General features: G+C 40.1%; 1 protein-coding gene across 1 annotated transcript in view; it reads left to right on the forward strand.

Moving 5' to 3' along the window:
- The first annotated feature begins 4,223 nt into the window (after positions 1 to 4,223).
- The window catches only part of LOC124113296 (alpha-1-macroglobulin-like), a 53,747-nt gene continuing 30,978 nt past the window's right edge, over positions 4,224 to 26,992 (forward strand). The window contains exons 1-14 of the mRNA XM_048387522.1: positions 4,224 to 4,366; positions 5,832 to 5,937; positions 13,323 to 13,492; positions 16,300 to 16,325; positions 16,965 to 17,130; positions 17,273 to 17,343; positions 17,599 to 17,724; positions 19,100 to 19,139; positions 19,738 to 19,822; positions 20,112 to 20,223; positions 20,480 to 20,755; positions 23,016 to 23,381; positions 26,129 to 26,227; positions 26,516 to 26,578. Of these exons, the coding sequence (XP_048243479.1) occupies positions 5,849 to 5,937; positions 13,323 to 13,492; positions 16,300 to 16,325; positions 16,965 to 17,130; positions 17,273 to 17,343; positions 17,599 to 17,724; positions 19,100 to 19,139; positions 19,738 to 19,822; positions 20,112 to 20,223; positions 20,480 to 20,755; positions 23,016 to 23,381; positions 26,129 to 26,227; positions 26,516 to 26,578 (1,689 nt within the window). The 5' untranslated portion in view covers positions 4,224 to 4,366; positions 5,832 to 5,848. The remainder of the gene's footprint in view (positions 4,367 to 5,831; positions 5,938 to 13,322; positions 13,493 to 16,299; positions 16,326 to 16,964; positions 17,131 to 17,272; positions 17,344 to 17,598; positions 17,725 to 19,099; positions 19,140 to 19,737; positions 19,823 to 20,111; positions 20,224 to 20,479; positions 20,756 to 23,015; positions 23,382 to 26,128; positions 26,228 to 26,515; positions 26,579 to 26,992) is intronic.

Here is a 26,992-nt window from a genome sequence, read left to right on the forward strand (position 1 = left end):
TTTTTCAGATGACTTTCAAGGTGATGTATCCGTGAATCTCACGTAGTTGAGAGAATAGTATCCGTACGTCTCCATGTAGCTTGAGCTCTACGTTTTTAGACCTTTCTAACTCTCTGTACGCTGTTATAAGGTCGCTGTTCTTCTCTTCGATGGTACGCTTCATATTCCTGAGTTCAGTGTCAAATATTTCATGTGGGGCACGGGTGGCCCAGTCGTCTAAGGCGCCGCGATTCGCTGTGCAGAGTTGCGTCCCTTGGGCACGCCAGAAACCTATGATTGTGGGTTCGAATCCCGGTTCGCCCCGATTATGTTTCTAGGTTTGTCAGCACCATACCCGTGCTCGTGGGTTTCACCGAAGTGGTAAACGTCTGAGACCTGCATCACTTCGAGCTTTCCTCCCACATTAAGCTGACACGCCGCGATATAACTGGAATACTGTTAAAAGCGGCGTTAAACCCAACTCACTCACTCACTCAAATATTTCATGTAATTTTTCTATCCATGCTGTCATTACGTTCGTTCGCAGAATCCCGCATTTCCAATATTTTGGCATAGATTAGGGTCAAAAGATCATTACCTCTTTGTGTATCCGGCGACCTGTCTCCGGATACGTTGGTGGGACGTGCGTTTGGTTTGCCTTTGCTGAGTACTTGTTTTTCCAGTATATGAGAGGGGATTGTTTGTGTAATAAAACCATATAGGCAATATACATCACACGCATATTTCTCAATCACAGACTTCCTGGAATGTTCTCTTTGTACACGTTTTGGTAGATATACATTTGGAGTATCATGTCGACTATCCTTGGCTACGTCATAAAGACTTTGTCTCACTTCGTTCGGTTTTTCTTCATCATCCTTGTATATGTCCAAAAGTTCAGTTTCAAAAGAAATTCGATCAAGTTGTCCAAGGCGTCTGTGTATTTCATTGAAAATGTCATTGTCTATATCATCCACACTTTGTGTAGCTTATCGTAGGTCATGTTCCTCGATGACAGAGCTACTCAATGCTTCACTGACTCTGCTTGGGCTGCCCATTGTTTTGTTGATAAATCGGACGCTCAGTCAATCAGTACTGGTGCATGCGCCCTTGTGTAAATTCTCCTTCACATTTCTACACATGTGGGACACTTGATTTTAAGCAGAACCCTTTATCATTTCCAAGATTTACTAACATGAATCCATTGTGGGTATCTTCAAAGTCACTTTACCTGATTTTGGGGTCACGGTGTCTGATAATGATACAGATATAAGGCGATTTTAGCGGAGCCGACTTTTCAGCGACTTGCTGTTCTGACATAATTACACTGTAAATGAAACATCCGTTCATTCTTACACTGTAAATGATACATAGTACATGCTTACACTGTATATGAAACATACGTACATACTTAGAATGTATATGAAACATACGTACATGCTTACACAGTAAATGAAACATACGTACATACTTACACTGTATGTGAAACATACGTACATGCTTACACTGTAAATGAAACATACGTACATACTTACACTGTAGATGAAACATACGTACATACTTACACTGTATATGAAACATACCTACATACGTATACTGTATATGAAACATACGTACATACTTACACTGTAGATGAAACATACGTTCATACTTACACTGTGAATGAAACATACCTACATACTTATACTGTATATGAAACATACGTACATACTTACACTGTATAGGAACATACGTACATACTTACACTGCATATGAAACACACGTCATTTAGTGCAGTATCTGAACATGTCAATTCAACAAATACATGTAGGCCATTAACATGTTACTGAATTTCGTGTTAATGATAATTCTTTTCAACTTATTAGAAATAGCACTGTGAAAAAATTTGATACTTAACCAAGCAAACCCAGTCAATGACTGGTAAACTGAATCCTAAAATGTGGCACACAATATGGAATGTGGACATGTGGATGTATGATCATTTCATATTACGTCAGGATGGTTTGCATATTCCTTAGTCATTGGACAGTTTCAGGTTTGAGAAAATACCATTGCCTGAATTTAACGACATGGTACTTCATCAAATGATTACATTTATACACTTCTTGGAATTTGGTTTGGGTGCCATGATCACAGAATATAGATTCATTAAATCTGACCCCGCCAATGCGGTCGATGTCAGTGGAGCTCCAGCTCACTAGCGCTACAATGTTACTCAACTCGTAGTTTAAGGTGACAGATTGGTCCATGAGGGATTTAGACTCTGGTCAATGTTATATTTTGCGAACTTTCAAAACTCATACATGATGCATGTCATCGTATCCTAATTGCGTAGATCTATGCTCATGATATCAATCACTGGATTGTCTGGTCCAGACTCTATTATTTACAGACCTATATAGCTGAATATTGCTGAGTGCGGCGTTAAACAACTCACAAACAAACAAATCAAAATTCAAAAGATTAGACTTAGATTTGATTCTGTGAAAACGAAAACAAATAGGTTTATCTTACCTCCTTGTCAGAGTGTTGAAATCTGATTGGTTCACGTGATCTTGATAAATACTATCCCGCATGTTGTTTACAAGTCGAAGAAAGTCCCGTGACACAGGCTAAGTTAAACCCAATCGAACTGCTTTTTTTACTTTTCAATTTGCTTTAATTCCTTACGATGGCAAATTGAAACATGTCGGCAAGATATATTCTTTGAAGCAGTATCAATCGGGGTATATGTGGTTTTATTCGACTCTCGTTAGATTTCATACCATTGCCCTCGTGATACTGCTACAACTTGTAATGAATTCATCCAAAATGTGCATGTCATGCCCAGTCGGATGAGTGGGCCTGGTCCTCCTATCACCAGTGTAGGTGAAGACGGTAGAGCAAAGTTAGGGTCGAGTGGTCATGTGATCAGTCAGGCACAGATACAGCTTTTTTTTTAAATACGGGAGTAATTTTTATGTCAATCTGTGTATGGTAGTCGTGTAATTTTGTCACAAACGATTTATTTATAGTGTAAGTATACCTGACCACCACTTTTGAATGTATGAATGTTAAGAATGCTGCAGGTGGGGTGCGCACCCCGTAAGGCAAACTCTTCACCTCGACGAGAATCGCACAGTTGGCAGCCATACATCTTACTTGGTATTAGGAAAGAATAAATATACTCAATCATACAACAGTCCTATATAGTGAATAGCAAACATCCATTAGAAAGTAAATCTAGAGAAGTTTGTTAATCACTTAAATCGATGATAATGGTGATAATAACAAAAAATGTATGTACGTCTGTGGTGGATCTGGGGATAGCCACGCCCCCTTTTTTCATTACATTTGATTAAACTTTGTATGCGCATATCTTACCATGATAACGTGTTGACTTGGCTAAAGTAAAATTAGTAATAATGGGGTTAACATATAGCGTTTGTTTTGTGTGTACGTGTCAACTAAAGACCGTGCCATTTCTAATGGAATCACGAAATATCGCGATTATTAATTACTAAACGAAGTAGGCTTTTCAAGAAATATCCATTTTGCCTGCCATAAACATCATCATTGAGTTTTCACGTTGTTGCAAGCCGGGTAACGATTGACATAATAGTGTTGTAGGTACATTCCCAGCACGACCTGAAAGAAAAAACCGTGTTGAATTTCACGTGCTTCTGACCTTGTTCGAGATGCACAGAACTGCTAAATATACTCCCCTATGCCGCTCGCAGTCACCTGACTGACGATACGTACCCGGATTGTAACCATGTGATCAAAACTCAATGATGATGGTTATTTGGATATATCTTGAAAATATAAAACTTCAACGACAGAGACTACTATCCGCCGAACAGACTCAATTGGACAAAATAGTGGTGACAGTTATAGGAATATATCACTGAAAATCAGTCATGGCACCAGGTGTTTCGCGAAAGTGTAAGCATGACCTGCTCTACCGGTGGCACCCGCTTCCCTCACAACTTGCATAGAAACGTATTTGTGAAAAGCGCGCTTTGCAATTTTTGTCACAACTGTAATATTCGTTATCGCCGGAACGCCTTGTTAGAAGTTTATAGCACTCATGCAGCTATCTTCGTTAATTAATACTGATACTATTTCGTGATTTTGTTTCAAAGTGGCGAAGACTGCAGTATGCGTGTCGTAAACCGTGCTACTTTAATGTCTCGACATGCCATGGTGACAAATTATTATTCTTTCATAACACGTACAATTCAGCTGCTATGGTCGGACCTGCTCGCCCAGGTGTGACGTATGGGACTCGGCAGCTTGGTTCTAGTCACGTGATGGACTAAATCAAAGTGGTTGCGTGTTTGCTGTTAGCTGTTGACGAAGCTTTTACACAGCAAGGACAGAGCCGCCTCCATTAAACCAGCACAAGGTAGGTGAAGCTAGAAGGTACACTGTCAGCCTGGCCACATAGATTCCTACCAAAATAAGGCGATACTGTCATGGTGTTACTTGCTCAACACACGATCACATGGACAGCATAATCCTGTGTATGTAGATGTGGAGATATGTGAATGAGATGTCAGGCGCCACCTATTAATTTAGAATAGAGAGTCGTCATTAGACAATAGGTCTAATACTAGTATATCCTGAGGTAAATCCGCGCATTCATTTCAGAATACAAAAGTGTTTTACATAAGAGAATGTTAAAGTTACGCCTATCCCAAGAAGGCTAAACAACATTGACACGTCTGTCTTACCTCCGGCAGTCTAAGTTGGGTTACTTGTCAACATGATTCATGCCAGCTCCCAAATGTCCGCATTCACAGTACAGTCACATACCAACTCTCAGCTCACGTGAAGGAGTGAACGATGAAACAAAGCCAATGAGCACGAGACTTTATACCACACGATTATTTTAACTCGTTCGTCTCAAGATGCGTTTGTATATCTTTCTGACAGTATTTCATATCATTCTATCATACTTGTCCAACACATGTGTGATGTTCAAGATGGTACAAAGGAAAGCGAAACTATTAAGTTCAATTATTTATATTAAACATCGCCACATGATAGACGAACCTGTATTTATCTATCGAATTTTGAATTATGATCTCTTTTCACACAAAGCAGACACATTTTCGAGATAGATTTGCATTGCATTCTGTAGTGTACGTTTGCTAAACTGTTCGTCGTTCCTAACAAATAGCCATGCGATCTAGAAACATGTTGAATACGTTGGTTAATGTTGCTATGGTCCTCGCAACATGAAATAGAATCACGAAGTTTCGATATTATTAATTAACGAAGATAGCCGCATGTGTGTTAATACTTTTAAGTGGAACAAGTCATTCCGACGACAAACATTACAAAGTGCGGTTTGCAAGAAATACCCATTTTGCTAACGATAAGTTTTTATCACATGGTTACAATCCGGTTAAGGATTTGCAGTCAGGTGACTGCGAGCGGCTACAAAGGTAGCAGCAATTATACAATCTGTTACATAGCGGCATCGATACACCACTTTAAAACATTACTATGCATCGAACATCCAGATATTATCGCACATACACGCACCTACATATGCTTAAGGTGACTCGAAAAACAGTCCATTTCAGACAGGTAGATACAGTCACATATTTCAAGTTTATCCAATAATAAGGCCCAGGGGCCACATGGAATTGAAAATGATTTTCCAAAGTCTTCAACGCATGTTAACTGTCCCATTTTAGTGCATTAAACTCTATGAAAGTGGTAATTTTCATTCCATAATCTCTCTGTCTGTCAAACCTAAAAAAGGACCAGCAGACAACAAACAAGTAATTATAAGGAACATAATGGATCATAATGAACCACATCGGCAATTTCACATTTCAACTCCCCAACCGGTGTTACAGGGCCTGACTGTTTGTGTATGGTGGATACAGGGGTGGATGCAGTCATGATGACGTTATGGTTGACCTTATTGCTGGCTCTCACTGTCGGAGCTGCCGAGAATGAACGGTAAGGCTTTATAACTACTGTTTACATTACTGGATGTGTGCTTTACAAACAGACAGTTCGCATGGTCAGACGATCGCAGGACTGGTATTCACCACTGTGTGTTGATAATGGTGGCGGTAGGTGCGCGCCGTGCTTCTGAGTCACAAACTACATACGTTCTTAGAAACCCGACCGAAGCCCGTGCAATAGACAGTAAATGTTCTAGTGGTCCCTAACACTCATTTACTGAAACGGGGTGGCTTAAGGGTTTAACTTGCGCAATACCCTCCCCTCCACATATGCAACTATACACAGTCAATAGTGGTGGTGAACTTCTATTTAACGCATTTGGTGCGTCATCGTGATTTTTATGTCAATGATGTTGATGTTCTTAATCAATGATGCATCGAATACGAAATTTCCGAGAAAGAAGTGTGTTCTTTTGCACACAGCGGCGACCGCCTTTATACACGTAATTGTCCAACGGAATATACATCAGACACGTATTTGTACAAGAAGCCTATACACATGTATAGTATTGAGATAATGTATCTCCTAGTCATTTATATGTTGAGACCCAAAGACTTGTCAGTACCTTTCCTTGTAAAATGGTTCAGTACAATATCTGAAACTGTTTTACTAAATTCAAAGGTGCAGTCTATCATCGTACCATTGTATGCAATTAACGCCAAGAGACGGGTTTATTATATGGCTATACTTGTCATTAATTCTAGAGGGAGCTAATACTGGAAGTATTAATATAACTTTTATTATCCAATACTGCCCCCCCCCCCCCCCCCCCCCCCCCCGTGAAATATTGCTTTCTGATCACTTATAATCGATTGACATATTAGTCATTCTGTTTTAGATTACCTTTACATTTTCAGTAGTTTTATTCCAACACTGTCACTTTATAACAGTCGAAATACCGAACTCCTTGCTGCGTGAGCATGTCATTGAGTGCAAAGCTAAAGCGTCACAGCAACAGGAGCATTACAACGTGACGTTCTGTCTCTCGTCGATGAACACAACAAACTTTATCGGCAAACCTCGGAGACTGCAGATCTGCTGACACGTTGTCTTGCCCATACATAGCAGTAAGGGTTTTGTAATAAAGGCTGCACAACGTGGTCTTGCCCATACATAGCAGTAAGGGTTATGTAATAAAGGCTGCACTACGTGGTCTTGCCCATACATAGCAGTAAGGGTTATGTAATAAAGGCTGCACTACGTTGTCTTGCCCATACATAGCAGTAAGGGTTATGTAATAAAGGCTGCACTACGTGGTCTTGACCATACATAGCAGTAAGGGTTATGTAATAAAGGCTGCACAACGTGGTCTTGATCATACATAGCAGTAAGGGTTATGTAATAAAGGCTGCACTACGTGGTCTTGACCATACATAGCAGTAAGGGTTATGTAATAAAGGCTGCACTACGTGGTCTTTACCATACATAGCAGTAAGGGTTATGTAGTAAAGGCTGCACTACGTGGTCTTGACCATACATAGCAGTAAGGGTTATGTAATAAAGGCTGCACTACGTGGTCTTGACCATACATAGCAGTAAGGGTTATGTAATAAAGGCTGCACTACGTGGTCTTGACCATACATAGCAGTAAGGGTTATGTAATAAAGGCTGCACTACGTGGTCTTGACCATACATAGCAGTAAGGGTTATGTAATAAAGGCTGTATCGTCTGTGTCTCATGAGTCCATGGTGATAGACAATTACACGCGCACGGATGCTCGCTATGGTGGTTCATATATTTTCTCGGGACTGGATTTCCAAATTGTCATAAATATGAGTGTGTGAGTGTCTTCCAGTTATATAATGGAGCGTCAGTTTCATGTTGGAGGAAAGCCAGAGGCTATGCAGGTCTTAAACGTTTGATGCGCGCCGTTAACAACCTGTCCAAATTCCACGTCGAACAGCTTTTAAACACGTCGAACAGAACTGTATTAGGCACTCGGGGCTTTTTGTGCATAGCACGTTGAGGATTTACAGATCAGTGTTATAAGTGCTTCATAACTACCTCGTATTACTACTGGATGGGCACGTGTCTCATCCTCCCTCTTTGTTTCTGAATTAACGTTATAGCATGTACAACAATGTCGAGTACAACCATTGAGTTCAGCTCCTCGATTTCGCTAATCATGTAAACTTAACCAGCTGTGTACAATTTTATCCCTAACACCGTCATGGAATGCATAAGAAAACGTCCTTAAATGATTGTCTAAGGACAACAAGCTTACAAGGCATTGGCATTTAACGCCATTCTTGCGTATTGGAAAGCTTTCAAAATTTCTATTTCCCAGGTCGACATCAATTTCCTTCATCATTGATAATCAAATCCGATGGTCCATGTGTATATGGAGGTGAATGAATATTTCTAAAAAGACATTTGAGAACGATTTGCTACTTTCTGGTATGAACGATTTGCTTATTGACCTTGTGACCACCTCCGTGGTCTTGTGGAAGAGCACAGGTGGCCCAGTCGTCTAAGGCGCCGCGATTTGCTGTGCAGAGTCGCGTCCCTAGGGCATGCCAGAAACCTATGATTGTGGGGTCGAATCCTGGTTTGCCCCGATTATGTTTCTAGGTTTGTCAGCACTATAACCGTGCTCGTGGGTTTTACCGGACTGCTGGTAAACGTCTAATACCCGCATCACTTCGAGCTTTCCTCCCACGTTATGCTGACACGCCGCGATATAGCTGGAATACTGTTAAAAGCGGCGTTAAACCCAACTCACTCACTCACTCATTTAACTGAAACAAGTACATAGTCAATTTCACAATCACATATGTTATCAAGAAAAGTGTACTGACAAAACAAGTCACATCAATCAAAACAGATACATATGGTGAGATACCCGTTATATCCGGGTTAGAATAGGTCTCCAGCAATCCATGCTTGCCGTACAAGGCGACTGTTTGACGTAAGAGACGGCTAACGGGATCGGGTGGTCAGCCTCGCTGACTTGGTTGATGCAGGTCATCATATCTTATTTGCGTAGATCGTTGCTCATGATGTCAATCACTGGATTGAATCAATCACTGCCCAAACTTGATTATTGACAGACCGCCGTCATATAGCTGGAATACTGCTGAGTGCGGCATTTAACTACAAACATATGGTGAGATCTGACAAAGTTCAAGGAGCCTGTCAAATAAGTCAAGATGCGCGAAACTTAACTACAACGTAACGAATCAGAACAAAACAACATTTGCACACTGAGCAACTTTCTCCACGGGACTATGTCTAATCAGGGACTATGTCTAATCAGGGACTGTGTCTAATCAGGGCTATGTCTAATCAGGGACTGTGTCTAATCAGGGACTATGTCTAATCAGGGACTATGTCTAATCAGGGACATTGTCTAATCAGGGACTGTTTCTAATCAGGGAATATGTCTAATCAGGGACTATGTCTAATCAGGGAATGTGTCTAATCAGGGAATATGTCTAATCAGGGAATGTGTCTAATCAGGGAATGTGTCTAATCAGGGAATATGTCTAATCAGGGACTATGTCTAATCAGGGAATTTGTCTAATCAGGGACTATGTCTAATCAGGGACTATGTCTAATCAGGGACTATGTCTAATCAGGGACTATGTCTAATCAGGGAATTTGTCTAATCAGGGACTATGTCTAAAAAGGGACTATGTCTAATCAGGGACTATGTCTAATCAGGGACTATGTCTAATCAGGGAATTTGTCTAATCAGGGACTATGTCTAATCAGGGAATGTGTCTAATCAGGGAATGTGTCTAATCAGGGAATATGTCTAATCAGGGACTATGTCTAATCAGGGAATTTGTCTAATCAGGGACTATGTCTAATCAGGGAATGTGTCTAATCAGGGAATGTGTCTAATCAGGGAATATGTCTAATCAGGGACTATGTCTAATCAGGGAATGTGTCTAATCAGGGACTATGTCTAATCAGGGACTATGTCTAATCAGGGAATTTGTCTAATCAGGGACTATGTCTAATCAGGGACTATGTCTAATCAGGGAATTTGTCTAATCAGGGACTATGTCTAATCAGGGAATGTGTCTAATCAGGGACTATGTCTAATCAGGGAATATGTCTAATAAGGGACTATGTCTGATCAGGGAATATGTCTCATCAGGGAATATGTCTCATCAGGGAATATGTCTAATCAGGGAATATGTCTAATCAGGGAATATGTCTCATCAGGGAATATGTCTGATCAGGGAATATGTCTAATCAGGGACTATGTCTCATCAGGGAATATGCATAATCCCTGACATGTTCAGGGAATAATGGGGTAATGTCTGAGTCACTCGAGGAATATACATAATGCCTAGAAAATTCAGGTATTACATATTCGCTGATCCAAGAACAAGTTTTTAGACATTTTAGACAAATTTGGGGACTTTATATGGTCCAGCTTTACAATCAAATTTCTAATCAGTTATGTGAATTAAAAATAATAAACAAATAATTTAGCATTACCTAATTAAGACATTGATCCTTTACATAGGTGAGACCTTCTCTTCAACAGAAGCGAAAGTTTCTTGTTGTTAGTATCAGTTGAATGCCACATTGTTGTGCAAACCTCCCATTTAGTATGCGATCTTTCACAGTCATAGTGTAAATGGCATTGTTACTGCATTCTCTCACAACATCTATGGATCCGTGAAGATCCGGGGTAGGATTGGTCTTCAGCTGCCCATGCTGGCCGTAAAAAGCGACTATGCTTGTCGTAAAGGCGACTTACGGGAACGGGTGGTCAGGAACGCTGACTTTGTTGATGCGTGTCATCACATCCCAGTTGTGTGGATCGATGTTCATGATGTCAATCACTGAAATATGAAAAATTTTATTCATAAGAAAATCCTGCCTTTACTCATTAAATATATTGAGTGCGCAGATAGCTGTGTACAGTCATTCAAACGAAGCGAGACAACAGGCGTGACCATTATCAGCTGCTATTTGGGCAATACGCGTCAAAGTGTCAGACTCAATACAGCTCAACTTCAATTAAGACTGCTGTGTATGTCTTGAAAGTTCCCAATACATGTAAATGCTTGTCATTGCTTGTGACAACACACAATGATGGGGTATACAAGTACTTCTTGTGATCAGAGCTCTTTTATTCAGTCCGAGTCGGTCGCGATATAAAGTGATTCCAAGAGAATCAAGTCACAGTTCAGCAAAGGTCACAATCTGTTGAACTAAGGTCTCACCCTTAAATCCCAAGAGTCAGACACCTAGGACTGTCACTAGAATGAGTGCTGAAGACTTCTGGTTACCAAGTCGAGGCTGGACGGCACTGGCTGACTGTAGCGGTATCTCTAGCTTTGTTCCGTTATTGCGTCCAACTGCGACCAGCAATCAAGACCTCCAAGAAGAGTCAAGCAAAGATATATTGGCACGTATACCACTAGACAAGAACAAAAAGGTAGCTGAAGCATGGAAGTATCGTTCAACATTGGTACTGAGCCATGCGAGATGGATAGCCGATATAACTTAACGTAACAAGTATGAGGAAGCCTGGGCAGAATGGACCACAAGCAATCAGCATCGCCTCTCAGACACCAATTGGTAAGAAGTTCATCATCAACGCTTCATCCCAGAATAAGCTTTGCTGGACTTTCTGAAAGGACAACGAACTTATGTGAATTGCCCAAGGGTGAGCTAATTCACATCACACCACACTTTATGCAGTACGTTTCGGCCACGGGCCTTTATGTACAAACGAATTACAATTTAGGTGCAAACAGTTCTTTTAACAACAACAGCTTGAACATTATTGCATGTTATCAAAGTTGGAGTATTATGTTCTCACAGCATTGGCATGAAACAAGTAATTTGCTGTATTCATATTGATAATAGGTTCTTGCGATGACAGTAGTGTATTAAACTTCAGAATATTTGGAAAGATGTAAAATTTAGATTTTATGTAACTTTGCCTGAGATGGCTATAAGCTTGACAAATAAACAAACACTGATATTCATTTTCGATTTGGTTTAAGTTACAAACTTTACATTTTCTAAATTCACGAGGAATATTAAAATGGTCCAGGTTCAATTTCTCAATTGTGAGAACTAAGCCGAAAACGAGTCAATGTGGTTCTGAATTTACTTAGGGTAAAATACCACTCAAATAATTCTCATATGAAATGGATGTTTGAATCTGTGCATAATAAACCTTTTGGGGACTTTCGGATAAATCACAATACAAAACCTATAAAACGTGTACCACACTCGCCTAACACCGAAATATTTGAAGTTGAAAACGTTGCATTTTAAAAACACTTCCAGGCATACAATTAAACTTTTTTAATAGTTCTATGTCCCTGAAACCCCAATTTCTGCATTAAGTAAAGGAAAAGAAGGTCATAACTTAAGATGTATATGCACGGTGCCTTCTGATACTGAAAGAACTCAGTGCGGGTGACATGAAAACACTTTGTATGATCTTATCCAGGGGGCTCGGGGGAACCCTTAAGTGCTGCAGCGGCGACTGCTACAGATGTGCTAAGTACCATGTTGTGTGTGTGTGTGTGTGTGTGTGTGTGTGTGTGTGTGTGTGTGTGTGTGTGTGTGTGTGTGTGTGTGTGTGTGTGTGTGTGTGTGTGTGTGGATGTGGTCCTTGTTCCTCGAATGCAGCAAAGTTACTTAATTCAATACGGATGAGAGTGATAAACACTTTCTGAATGGGAATGAAATTCTCAAGTGTTCGGAAGTTGACGAACAAATGAAACTTAACACAGACACACAGAAGCCGTGAACCGATCACTCACTATATATTCGTCAATTAATTTGAACTTTTCAAGAAATATCAGTGGGGTGGTTTCTTTGTCTATTCATAGTCTCAACAATGGCCCTGGGGCATCAGCAATTGAAAACATTCTGTTGTCCAGCTGTCATGTCGAGCAGTGTGGTCACTTCAACATGGACATTTGGGTTGCCTATCGCAAGGAATACCAGAACAGTCCTGGTGTTGTGAAAAGAAAACGCGTGCAGCATAGCAGCAATAGTTGTGAACATTTAACGTCGAAACTCAGGAACCAGCATAGTGAATATTCATGTGAAAATTAAAAATATGCATTAATATATCTGCTAATAAACTGACATTGTGTTTCTTGGATTTGAAACAGATCCTAATTGCATGAAAGCTATGTCTATAAGACTGCACAGTTTGGAGATTTCACAACAGAACAATATTATTTTACTGCTGAGCACACCCACAGGCGATAAAATAACAAATGCATCATGCTGATGAGCGTTAATAGCATCTTGGCTAGTGCAGCATACACATGTGAGTCTAGGGAAAAGAAAACATTGTCCAGTTTCTCAGGGCGAGGGAAAGCTAAATGCTCATGAGGGCATTTATCTTAAGATATCAACAGTTTTCCTTTTTATTCTACAGCTCTCCTGGAACATATATCATCACCTTTGCCAGAAAGATCGCCCCGGGATGGACAGTTCCAATGAGAGTACAGATTCTAAATGCAACACAACCAGTGTCAATTCAGATTGCACTTGTCAACCGTACATCAGACACTATAATACAGAGTACAACGAGGTCCTTCTCACAGGGTAGGTATCTGGTACTAATCACCCCAACGTATGTGTGCAGTATATTGATAGATCCTTCTATTTAAACCGGGTAAACTGTTGCCGTAGAACTGCAAGGTCCTTCATCCAGGGTAAGTTGGTGTCGAATGTACATCATACGGACCAGTGGGTTCCCATTTATACTCTTCAAAAAAAGAAACGCAAAGTCAGATTTGTGTGAGGTAGGAAAATACATTTAAACGAGGAACCGTACAAGGTATTGAGCAAATATTGTGGAGAGAAGACTTGGTGATTGTAGTCATCTCAGGTATCGGTACATAGGAAAAGTCCAAGGTTAAGGTCAGCTACCATCAATAACGCGTATATCCCCCGTTGGAATCGATAGCGGCCTGACATCACCTGCCCATGGAAGAGACGAGTATGCGAATCACATCCTGGGGATTGGTAGCCCACTCGGCCTACAACGCAAAAGCCAACTGCTGCAACGTCTGGGGTTGTGGTTGACGTCGCGCAACCGTATATCCAATTCATCCCACAGGTGCTCTATCGGGTTTAGATCCGGGGATCTGGAGGGCCAGGGGAGAACATCAACGGTGTTGTTGTGTAGACAGGCTCTTGGGATCCGTGCTGTATGCGGTGTCCAGCTGGAATACACCGTTGCCGTTGGCTGCAATTGGGAGGACGTGTGGTAGGAGAATTTCGTTGATGTATCGAAGATTGCCCTGGATATGGACCAAACCTGTCCTGCCATGATGATAACGCTACCCCCACCAAACCTGTCCACTTCCTGTACGCAGTTTCCGGCGTAACCTTCTCCCCGACGTTTGTAGATCCGTGCCCCTCCATCCCCTCGACAGAGAAGAAATCTTGATACATCGCTGAACCAGACATCCCTCCATCGCAGTTGAGGCCATACCCTGTGTTGCAGGCATAAAAGCCGTCGTTATTGACGATATTGTAGACTCAATATGACGAGCCGAACAGGACGTCTGGTGCTGACCCAAGCCGATCCCATAGCCTTGTGTTGGTGCTGGGGGCTACATTGAAAACCCTTTCTACAGCTAATCGGGATTCCTCTGCCTGCAAGCGGCCTACGGCGTTGATTCTTTGCACTTCTGTTAATCTTGGCATGTTGTTGAACTGTCACTGTTCGATTGACGCAGATGCCAGGCAATCAAAAACCCTGCACTTTAATATCGTTCATAGTGCTGTTGCACGTGCAGTACGAGCATCTCCATGGCCCTTTTGTTAAGGCACATGGTGCGTTTTTCCGAATCGTACGTGTTTTCCGACAAATGGTTTTCATGTCCTTTTTGTAATCATTTTGATCCGGAATTTTTTTTATGGCAACAAATATCCGCATTGCAATCCTTTTTTAAGAGTATATATTCACGCATTCGTGCCGAAAATAGCAAGATCTTTCATACAGCTTTGAGCTGCTGACGTAGATATATTTGACACCATCCTTCAGAGTATAGCAATATACTTGATATAGATTAAGTTGAGGCTATATGCCAACCTGGAGAATACAGCGAGATCCTGCATACAGGGTATGCTTGAAGTATATCCATTTTAAAAAGACCCATCGTGTAAAGTACAGAGGGACCATTCATACATCGGTGCCGTGTCCACGTACAGCAAGGTCCTCCAAAAAGAGTATGTGGGGGCATTTCCACTTCAGACACCATCCTGTAAAGTACATGGTTCATACATGGTTCGTATTCCCTTCAGACGTCATGCTTCAGAAAACAGCAAGATCCTTCATACGGGTATCCACTTCTCGGGTGTAAGCAATACACATATTCATATCAGGTTCCATTTAATTAGTTATTATTCTCACTGTGAGAATAGTTCATATTTCAAAATTTCATATATAAGTTTATTGGTTTGAATTTTATATACTAACAGTAATTGTACTTTGCTTTAATGTCAGTACATCTGCACTTTATTATCTACACTGACTATTCTCGCACTTCACAGTAGATCTGGTTGTACACTATCGCGTGTTCCTTGAATCATGCTGGACGGGCTACTAGGCCACTGGTGTAGATGTAGATTTGATGTAGTAGCATTCCATCATCTGCCTCACAGCGAGCAGTGCACCAGACCTTTGTGTTTGCCGAAGATCCAATCAAACCGTGTGGCATTTACATTGTTCGAGTGTAAAGCCTTTGTGCAAATATTCCTTGCCTTGAGGTCAGTGGGCCAATGTTTTGATTGGTGAATGGCATGGGCCCTCACTGTTGAATATACCAACTAACTGATTTGAAGTTGAAACAAACAGTTGACACGCCATAAAAAACTTAAGTGGATTCTCATGCAAATTTAAAAGTGATTGTGTTGTATTATTTTTATCTGTGTACACATAGCAACACAATCAGCGCTGTTGTTCCAATATCAATACCTACACGTTTCCAGGAGACGTTTCCATGGAGAAGTGAATGTTTGTTCAATGGCCTACTGTGGAATTCAACCAGTTTGTATTTCAAATACCTAACCGAGTAATTGTTTCATATGTTAACTAAAATAGAAAAAAAATATACGGAAAGTACCGGATGACCTTTGAGTTGACAATGATCCCGTTTGTTAATTATGTCTTCTCTGTACTAAAGGCTTTTTTATTAAAAGCGTAAAAGTATTCAATGATGCAACAATATATTATACTAGCCTTAAAGAATATGTATATTTTAAATCCACTATTTCCACTTTAGAGTTGACGATGGTTTACTCGTATGTAAGGAGTGAGCTGGCAGTTCACATCCACCCTTATAATGTGTATATATTTCTGAATAAATCCTACTTTTAACTTATCAACTTGTTACTTGTAGGTCAAACGGAAACAGTGGATTTTCAGGTAAGAAATAATATCGATGTATGCTTCGATGTATGTTATTGTCATTAAAAAACACTCTCTATTTGGTACAACATATTCGTGATCCTGATCAGTTTCAGTTTGTTTTCGGCACACGTCTTTCTATCATGTTCAGTGGGGGAAATATCTGGGCTCTTTGCTGTCCACGGCATTCTATGGAAGTTGTGAGCACGGGCGTTGTCATGAAAGACCAAACGTCGACCCACACACCTTGCAAACGGGACAACAGAGGGTGTCAGTATGTTTCCAGTAAATCAATTAAAACACAACTTTTGATTAGCAGAATCTTGACAGAAAGAACGGTCCACAGAGATTAGTCGACCTTCCTTGAAGGTGTCCAAAACAGGAATGCCTCCCTGTGGACGTCTGTAGCGCTATGACAGGAGGCACGTGCAAACAAGAAGGTGTGATACGTTTCACTGACATAAACATTCTTGGACAGGATGTTTGTCGTCAACAGTTGTCGTTGTTCAAATACTTGATATTGACATTTATATTTCATGATCCTCTACTTTTTTAAGAGTATACTTCGTCCCAACTAAAACTGCGGGGAAAACAAACTGATGTTGGTATGTTTGGCGTCGTCCTTATACAAAACCATTTTGTGTGATTCTGATACAGATACCAAAAGACTTGCACCAACCATGGAGATGGCGTGAGCTACAGTTCAACTTCACAGGCACTGGCGGCCTGAACTTCAAATCGTCCGAGACTTGTGAATTTAATGAGAAGTCTAAGTCCATCTTCATACAGACTGACAAGGCAATGTATAAACCCGGGCAATCAGGTACTTACTTACACCATGTGAATATGTACTCACAATCAATTGCTGACTGTATATACAGCTGATCGTGACAGCATTTATAGCCATACCGAACGTTATTAATCTTGAATGCTTACATGTTATGACTTAATGGTTTGTTTTGCAGTAAAATTCCGGGTTGTGTCGGTCTATCCTAACCTGAAAGTGGTTCGGGAGCCCGTGGATATTGTCATATATGTGAGTCAACAGTCGTTAACGCCACGGCGATATCATCATGTTCACACCCAGAGCAGGGTTGCTGTACACACATGAGTACTTGTATGCGAGTTATTCATGTGAATAACTAACGATGAAACTATTTACAACAAATATAAACATGAACCTGATAATGAAACCAATACGTTGCGAATGAAGATATTCGATGTTATTTTGAAATCTGAAATATGACACAGTCTCTTTCCGAGTCACTAAACGCATATAGTTTTTTTTCAGGATTCGAACAAGAACCGTATCAAACAGTGGCGGGGAGCTACAGATCCCAGTGGTGTGGTTACTCGCGTCCTCACCACGTCATCGGAACCAGTTCTTGGGGACTGGACGATTGCGGTCACTCTTGATGTAAGTGCTAGTCCAGACTCAATTAATTATAGACCGCTGTCATATAGCTGGAATATTGCTGAGTGCGGCATTTAAACAACAAACAATATCTGGAAGTATCACTTGGAGCCGTGATTGCCGAATTACATCTATTATTATTGTTATTATTATTATTATTTACAAATTAATATAAAAAAAATGCAGCAAAAAGGGTTTGGGTGATCCTGGCACAGTCAGGCTGGTTAGGCTCATCATCAGATCGGGGCCCTTGCCCCCTCTACACGCAGCCCAGAGAGCGAATGGAACTTCTCCCAGGAAGCGCTGCCTAGTCAAAACCACCAAGAACTTTTCGGAGAATGTGAAGACTCCCCAACACTGCAGCCTTCCGCATTACCCAGATTGTCAGAAAGGCTGTATTCCTGGTAGCAAACCCGGGTACTCTCCCAATGTCAGTCAACAGATTGGGAGGTACCAAACCTAAGGCACCGAGAACAATGGGGAGTCGGACAACTTGGTACTTGGGATGCAAGCGTGACATTTCGAAAGCGAGGTCCGCATATTTGCCATGTTTTTCCTCAATCTTGTCAATCACAATAGTGTCAGAGGGAACAGAAAATTCAATGATATAAATGATTTCATTGGATTTATCAAAAAAGACAAGATCAGGTTTGTTGGCCTGGATACGTATGAGGCTGTAAATAGGCCTATTCCAAAGAATTTTGAATATATCATTTCCATGACGCCCTCTACATATTCCGGGTCGTACCATGGGTGGACCTCTAGTGCCAAAACCACAAGCATGGCGAAGACGGTAATAAAAGGATCGAGCTACGCCATCATGTCGTTTAAGATACTGTGTTTGTGCCAAAGCTGGGCATCCACTGACAACGTGTTGGTCAGTCCCAATAAATTCATTAAATAATGTACATTTTGTATTTACATTTTGATGCAAAATCACACATTGACGGTTTCGAGCGGGAAGCGACTGGTCCTGAGCAGCAAACAGATAGCCTTCTGTTTCACTTTTCAGGCCAGACGACTTCATCCAAGCGAAGGACTCTGCAGGATTGCTAATCTTCTCAACACTCTGCACATAAACTCGATGCAGATGCATCTCCTTTAAAAACTGAGTCTGGGCCGACTTGATATGGCACTTCGCTTGGTTGACACTTATTTCTGTACCGTCCAGCAGTACAGAACCATCAACAAAATTAACACCGACATTAAGATTATGTCCCACAACCCTGGCTCGTTTTGGAAAACTGTGGAATTAATAGTAGTAGTAGTAGTAGTTGTAGTAGTAGTAGTAGTAGTAGTAGTAGTAGTAGTAGTAGTAGTGTTGCTGTTGTTGTTGTTGTTGTTGTTGTTGTTGTTACTAAGATTCCTAATGTTTCAGAGATACAAAGAAATAAAAACTTTCACCATTGCCGAATATGGTAAGACGGATAATGTTTATCATTATTAGTTTTGTAGTATCACTTGGTGTATTCTCTGTGAAAATATCAAGACCATTTTCAAAGCAATGTCTGTAAGCAAATGGGGGCGGTCGGGGAGCCTAGTGGTTAAAGCGTTCGCTCGTCACGCCGAAGATCCGGGTTCGATTCCCGACATGGGTACAATGTGTGAAGCCCATTTCTGGTGTCCCCCGCCGTGATATTGCTGGAATATTGCTAAAAGCAGCGTAAAACCATACTCACTCACAAATGGATACATTCAAGTCTAAACGAAACTTATCAATCTTGCCCAAGATGTCTCCTGTTGATTGACATAGTTCGATTATCACCAGTTCCGACAATAGTGTATATAGTCAAGTTCTTACCCCTTCTTCTTGCAAAATATTAAATATGTCATAACGCATGAAATATGACTTTCAAGATATCACTAAACTCAGACCATGACAACTGTTGTTGTCTTCAAAATATTCTTGTGCGGTATACTGAGGCAATGTCACAATGTTTTATGAATATGTTATGAATAAGACATATATTCTTTAAGGTTTCATAGGATATATAATACATAGACTTTTGTCTTCAGTGTTGCCCAAATTTGAGGTGGAGACCGTACTGCCATCGTACCTGACCTTGAACATGACGTCTGTGTCGGCCGCTGTCACTGCCAAGTAGGTTCCCCTCACATACAATTTTCATCACGAGCGTTTGAAATACATCAGTGAATCTACACATTTCTCTATGGTTCCAACAATTATTCGTGAGTGATTTCCTTGATAATAAGTTTGCTTCTCTAAGGACAAGTTCTTAGAAAGTGTCGCATATAACTGCAAACATAACTGGAGCGTAATCATTTATACACTCATCTTCAACACATTGAATCTCAAGTCATATACAGTATTTGGCACATAGCTGAAATATGTGATTCTTAAACTATGTTGCCATTTCATTTATTTAAAGATACACACACGGCAAAGGTGTGGACGGAACAGCCAATATCCGTGTTCGTTTCTCCTACTACTATGGGTCATATAGCTCCAAGAAAAACCCATCAATTCAGAAAAAAGTAACGGTGAGTTTTCAGCGATACTTTGGAATAAGATTTCTTCACGCGTCTTCCTGATACATTGTACTTCATCATTGATGCTTAAATACCCACTGACAATTATATAGGTTAATTTATTTGTTTATGATGATCGTCATCCTTATTACTGATACTATGCTAGATGACATGGGTCATATTTAGTGTCTCCCGACAGAATGAGCCATGACAACAATCATTCTGTAATACGCTGCATATTATTCTGACATACAACTTACGCTTTCAGGTTGTTGATGGCAATGGTGACGTTGAATTTTCTCTTGATGAGTTGGGTGCCTTGGCCCATGAAGGAGACACCTATTCCAGCAAACCTTTGCTCGCAAACGACACCAACCTGCGGTATCGCCAAATTGTAGTGGAAGCTAATGTCACTGAAACACTAACAGGAAAGACGCTTCCTGCCAAGACGACAACCAAGACATTTCATGAAAATAGCAATAAACTCAGATTTATGGATGTTTGTCCCAATGTCTTTAAGCCAGGCCTGACATACCTGTGTGCGGTGAGCAAAGTCTGAAAGGATGCAATATGATTAATATGTGTACGATGATTAAAACGTCAAGTGTAATCTGTTGATTACAGGGCGGCACTTCCTTACGATTTATTAACCTATCCCTCTCTAATAGGCTTATTACGGTAGTTTGATAAACTCTTTCTTTTCTTGTAAGTCTGTATAAACATCTATCTTAAATATAGACAATAACCTGTCTACCTGAATTAGTTTTTCGAATCTATGGTTCACGATCCTTGGATTCGAACCCACATGCCGCATGGCATTTCGTTGAGATTCCGAACTCTATACATGTATTATGTCATAGGTTGGAAATGTAATTGATTCTTGCAATATGTACACACAAATATTTTTTTTTATACTTGTAAATTGATCCCAAAGTGTAAGAAATCGGCGGGGGTCGGGTAGCCTTGTCACGCCGAAGATCCGGGTTCGATTCCCGACATGGTTACAATGTGTGAAGCCCATTTCTGGTGTCCCCCGCCGTGATATTGCTGGAATATTGCTAAAAGCGGCGTAAAACCATACTCACTCTGTACAGGGGGGGGGGGGGGGGGGGTGTAGGGGGAGAGAGAGAGAACAAAGCAGGGTGGGGACAAAGCGGGGGGGGGGGGGGGCAAAGCAGCCGATATATTTGCTTGATATTTGATATATTTTCTCAATTAATTTTAACATATTGGATCGTAATTTGTCGGTATCATAATAACATAAAACGTTTCTCTCTTATGCTTGGGTAACCTCGGAGTGGAGTTTTATCTTACACTTCTACTTCGGAATGATGACAAAAAACGACTAACATTTATTGACATCTAACATATTGTCGTACGAAAATCAACATCTGGGATACTTTTGTGTTGTGTGTTACATTTGAGGTACTCGTGCATATTAAGTAACATTTTACATGTATTGTGTATAAATATGGCATATCAGTATATAGTGAGTTACATCTGTCGTACACAGGTATAGTAACATTTGACGTACCAGTGTATAGAGAGTAACATTTGATGTACCAGTGTATAGCGAGTAACATTTGATGTACCAGTGTATAGCGAGTAACATTTGATGGAACAGTGTAAAGTGAGTAACATTTGACGTACCATTGTATAGTGAGTAACATTTGACGTACCAGTGTATAGTGAGTAACATTTGATGTACCAGTGTAAAGTGAGTACCATTTGACGTACCAGTGTATAGTGAGTAACATCTGACGTACCAGTGTATAGTGGGTAACATTTGACGTACCCATGTATAGTGAATAACATTTGATGTACCAGTGTAAAGTGTGTAACATTTGACGTACCAGTGTATAATGAATAACATTTGACGTACCAATGTATAGTGAATAACATTTGATGTACCAGTTTAAAGTGTGTAACATTTGACGTACCAGTGTATACTGAGTAACATTTGACGTACCAGTGTATAGTGTGTAACATTTGACGTACCAGTGTATAGTGAGTAACATTTGACGTACCAGTGTATAGTGAGTAACACTTGACGTACCAGTGTATACCGAGTAACATTTGACGTACCAGTGTATAGTGAGTAACATTTGATGTACCAGTGTATAGTGAGTATTATTTGACGTACCAGTGTATAGTGAGTAACATCTGACGTACCAGTGTAAAGTGAGACGATTTTACTTTGTAATTATCATTTAACTTAGTGAGTAAGATTTAACTTAGTGTATTGTGAGTAAGGTGACCAAAATCCGATGTGTTTCTATTCGGGGAGAAACATCTGGCTGCGTGACGTCGAACTCAGTATCGAACTCACTAAAACTCAGAAAGCTGGTACATATCTGTCTAATCACCTTTCTCCTCAGTTTCCTCCATTCCTATTGTTATTGACAATGATGTAGTTTGAAAGGCAAATGCATGGTTGAAAGAAAATGCTCTATTCATTCTTTCATGCTGGCACTATCGATTCTCTCTCGAAACTTTATTTGAAAGCATTTAACAACAATCCAAATTAATAATCATATTAAACATTACAATGACAAATTCATGAAAGAAAGTTTAAAATAATATGAGGTTATCCAAAACATTTTATGTGCAGAAAGGAATTATATTCAATTTTAGCGGAATGAGACGGATTTGCTTACAAGAAGCACTCCCTCGCCTTGCTGCTTGATCGATATTGTAGTTTAAGGCATGACTGTTTCTTGCAAAAAGGGAAATCCATGCTTGCGCCATCGTAGGTCAAAACATTGTATCGACCAATGTTTTGATGATATTGTTTTCTGTTACAGTTACAAGTAAGCCAGCAGGACGACAAACTTGTGTCGCCATCTGATCTGGAAGACGTTAATGTAACAATCACCTATCAAGTGCTCCTGCCAACCACACCGGCTCCACCTACCACCACAACCACCACTACCACCAGGCCCAAACCTACACCAGACATGGTGCTGGAAGGTAATGGAACGACGGGTTCAGGACGCCCTCTACCACCCATCACTATGGTTGACCCAGACTTCACACGTGGCCTGCCTGGTTATTACCCCCGCTACAAGGCAGTTGTGCTCTCCACCAACCTGGTCAAGTTTAACCCCAAAACCGGCCTCGCTGAAATTAAGGCGAACATACCAACTGATGCGGAAAGCATTACTTTGAAGGTAAACCAAAGAATTGGTTATTGCTTCGCCAGAGAGTATTAGTGTCAAAGCTTTAAGATTTGTATTGAATATCAGTCATGTTAAATATATCGTACACAAACAAAAACTGTAGGTCGATTGTCGTTAGCTGTTGAATTAACACTCTTCTCCAAATTTCTTTCGTTTTGCTTGATGTTAAATTTAACGCCACACTCATCAAGAATCCAGCCATATGACAACGGCCTGTAAATAATCAAGTCTGGACCATCAATGAGACTCGTTCTACATGCGCCAACCAACTCAGCGAGCCTGACCACTCGATCCCGTTAGTCGCCTCTTTACACCAAGCATGGGTTACAGATGATCAATGCTAAAGTTCACGAGGATCTCCAAACTATTTTAACTAGCAATATCAATGTTATGTATGTTATGAAGGTTCATGACTACAACAATTATATTTTTAAGCGCTTCAGACTAGTCTTCTTTGTTGCAAAACTATTTTATGAATGCATGTTCAGATCATCCTTTGGCAAAGTATACTCACAACTCATAAAATGACGGATTATCGTATTTGTTATTCATCAAAACGTTTTGCTTTTATACAATTCTTACTAGTTTACAAATCACTTTGTCTTTAAAAGGATCAGATTACTTTCTCTCGAAGAAAGTTACGCATGACATCTTATATTATTATTACTCAATAATTATAATGTAATTAAGTAAGAACATTTCATTATATTTCAGCCATGATGAATATATGTTTAGGACACAATCGATACTTATTATGTGAAGACTTTATGACTTTGATGACAACGGTCTAATTTTAACTGGGACTGTTTTTGTAACTTGGAATCTCATTAAAATTAACTACTTGACAAATTAAATGGCGAGGGATGCTTGAAGTAAATTTGCCAAAATAAGCTCATTTGCTCAAGCGTTACCTACTACTTTATGCACTCATCGACCTTGAACAGCTTGTCGAGCCTACCCAGTGGCATTTTGTGAAACATGCACAATATCGCACTTGGTCGAGCTTGCGGATATATTTTATATGTCCTCGTTTCTAGGTGTCATCGTGACAATGTCACAGTGACCTCTTGCCGTTGTAAATTGTACATGTTCGGACATGCTCGGCCTCCCTTGATTGTACTACACGGCAACTACATGTATTAACGATTGACTGATCTAATATAATAAGTTTCCTAATTATGCGTTTAAATGTAAAGCCAGGCAATAGACAGTAAGGACAGAAGCCATATCCTGTCTGTAGCTCCAGACAAAGATGCAGCATGATAAATGTAAAGCATCTTATTGTGGCCTGGAAAATAGGCTTCATACAGGAACTCCCTATCTACGGGAGTGCATTAGAACCCTTGATTACTAGTTTTCAATTGTTTTCTCTTTTCTAACATAATTATCCAACTTCAGATTCGTGTTTTTACTTACTGATGGTTTCCAAAATCTTAAAGTTATATGAGAGTCTACATTGACATAAAAATTTGTGCTGCTACGATTAATCAGCCTTGGTTTTGATAGTACCTATTATCCTGATATCTTATCATCACTTGTTCTCTGTGACATTGGTGTGCTCGGTTCGGATGAAGGGAATACATAATAAGCGTAATTTGTTTAATGGTTTTAGTAATCATAGTAATCATTATTAAAGCAATTTAAAAGTAATGCCTACTTGACCGTAAGCCGTGTGCTAGAGAATGTGATAGTTGACTCATTGACTAAAGTACTGAAATGTGCTAAAATACCTCGTTATATTAGACCACAGCGAAGGTGCAGTCGAAACACATATCGATCACAAACGCGTTGTCACTGCACCGGTTTAGATCGAGAGAGCAGGACCACATTCAGTTTTGTGCATATATAATGAATCACAAGTTGCTAGCAACTGGGCAGGCTCTCCTCTGTGTTTCCTTCTGGAACGAGGACGCATTAAATACCTCGACAAGCAGGTCAAGATGAGCACAGAGAGTAAGGTACTCAAGTGTACGTCTATCTCCTTGCTGCCCATGCGGAGCTTCACTTGTTTGGCACACAACCCCGAAGTGTCCCTCACTGATTAATTTGCCAAGTAGTTAGTATTTATCAGATCCCTATTTGAAAAAAGTAGTTCCAGTTGAAATCTTCTTTTGAATTGTAATATTGAAAAAGCACTATTTTACTTTAAAGAACTGTGTATTTGCTATGTTTCATTTCACTCTTGAATAATGAGTTTATTCTTTATGTGATTTAAATTGAAAGAATTTTTGTTAACTTTGATTGTGTCTACTTTTAAACAATAATATTACTTATTCCTGCAACAATTTGTAAAAGGTGATCTGTGTCTGGGAAACTCACTGGTTCATTGAATACGTGTGTATGAAATGAATTTGCAACCATATGATTCCTACCATGTTTAAAATGTGTGCCGAAAAAGATACCCTGCGGCAGTTATGTATTGTGTGAAAGTTGTTTCCAAGTTTTGAAAGTTTTAAGTTAAATCATATTTTCAAAAAAATATCCATTTTAACCGCTAAGTACCAGAACAGATCATAATAGCACTGAAGATATTTTCAATTGAAAATCAATGATATGCAAAAACCATCTGAGAGGAATGGCTGTTTTTTCTGCTCCTCGGTACCCAATGTGAATGTGTTTAGGTCTTTAAGTAGTCATTGATGCCCAGGCCATTCGTTCTGTAAAATAACATAGTACTCAGTATAACGTTAAAAGACATGTAGTCAGATAGTTAATTGGTCTGATGTGTCTTCTTTCAGGCTGAAGGTTTTAACACCCAGGCATATAGATATGCCAGCAAGAGTCATTCACCCACTGATAGTTATATTCAGCTCACTGTGCCAAATGCCGAAACTCGGGTAGGTGGTAACGGTAACCAGAGACCAGAAAATCTATTTTGTGGTCTCTGCGGTAACCACTCACGTCAATATAACAAGTAAGCGCTGATAATTGCATTTCATTTTCTATTTAAATGGTTCAATTTATTTTGCACTCACTATATTGATATATTGTATTCATTCAACGATTGTGATTCAATAAATCTGTCATATATTTGATTGATGTCTATACATCTTGTGTTCTAAACAACGTGCCAATGACATTTCAGAAGGAAGTGACCTTATAACCATATCTCTTTATCTTATCAGGTCGGTGACAGCATGGAATTCCAGTTAAGATCCACACAACCCATATCTGCCTTTACCTACCAGGTATATAACTTAACCCATATCTGCCTTTACCAACCAGGTATATAACTTAACCCATATCTGCCTTTACCAACCAGGTATATAACTTAACCCATATCTGCCTTTACCAACCAGGTATATAACTTAACCCATATCTGCCTTTACCAACCAGGTATATAACTTAACCCATATCTGCCTTTACCAACCAGGTATATAACTTAACCCATATCTGCCTTTACCAACCAGGTATATAACTTAACCCATATCTGCCTTTACCAACCAGGTATATAACTTAACCCATATCTGCCTTTACCTACCAGGTATATAACTTAACCCATATCTGCCTTTACCAACCAGGTATATAACTTAACCCATATCTGCCTTTACCTACCAGGTATATAACTTAACCCATATCTGCCTTTACCTACCAAGGGGTGG

The sequence above is a fragment of the Haliotis rufescens genome, unplaced genomic scaffold, assembly GCF_023055435.1.
Source record: "Haliotis rufescens isolate VD_foot unplaced genomic scaffold, xgHalRufe1.0.p SCAF_7, whole genome shotgun sequence".
Taxonomy (NCBI): domain Eukaryota; kingdom Metazoa; phylum Mollusca; class Gastropoda; order Lepetellida; family Haliotidae; genus Haliotis; species Haliotis rufescens.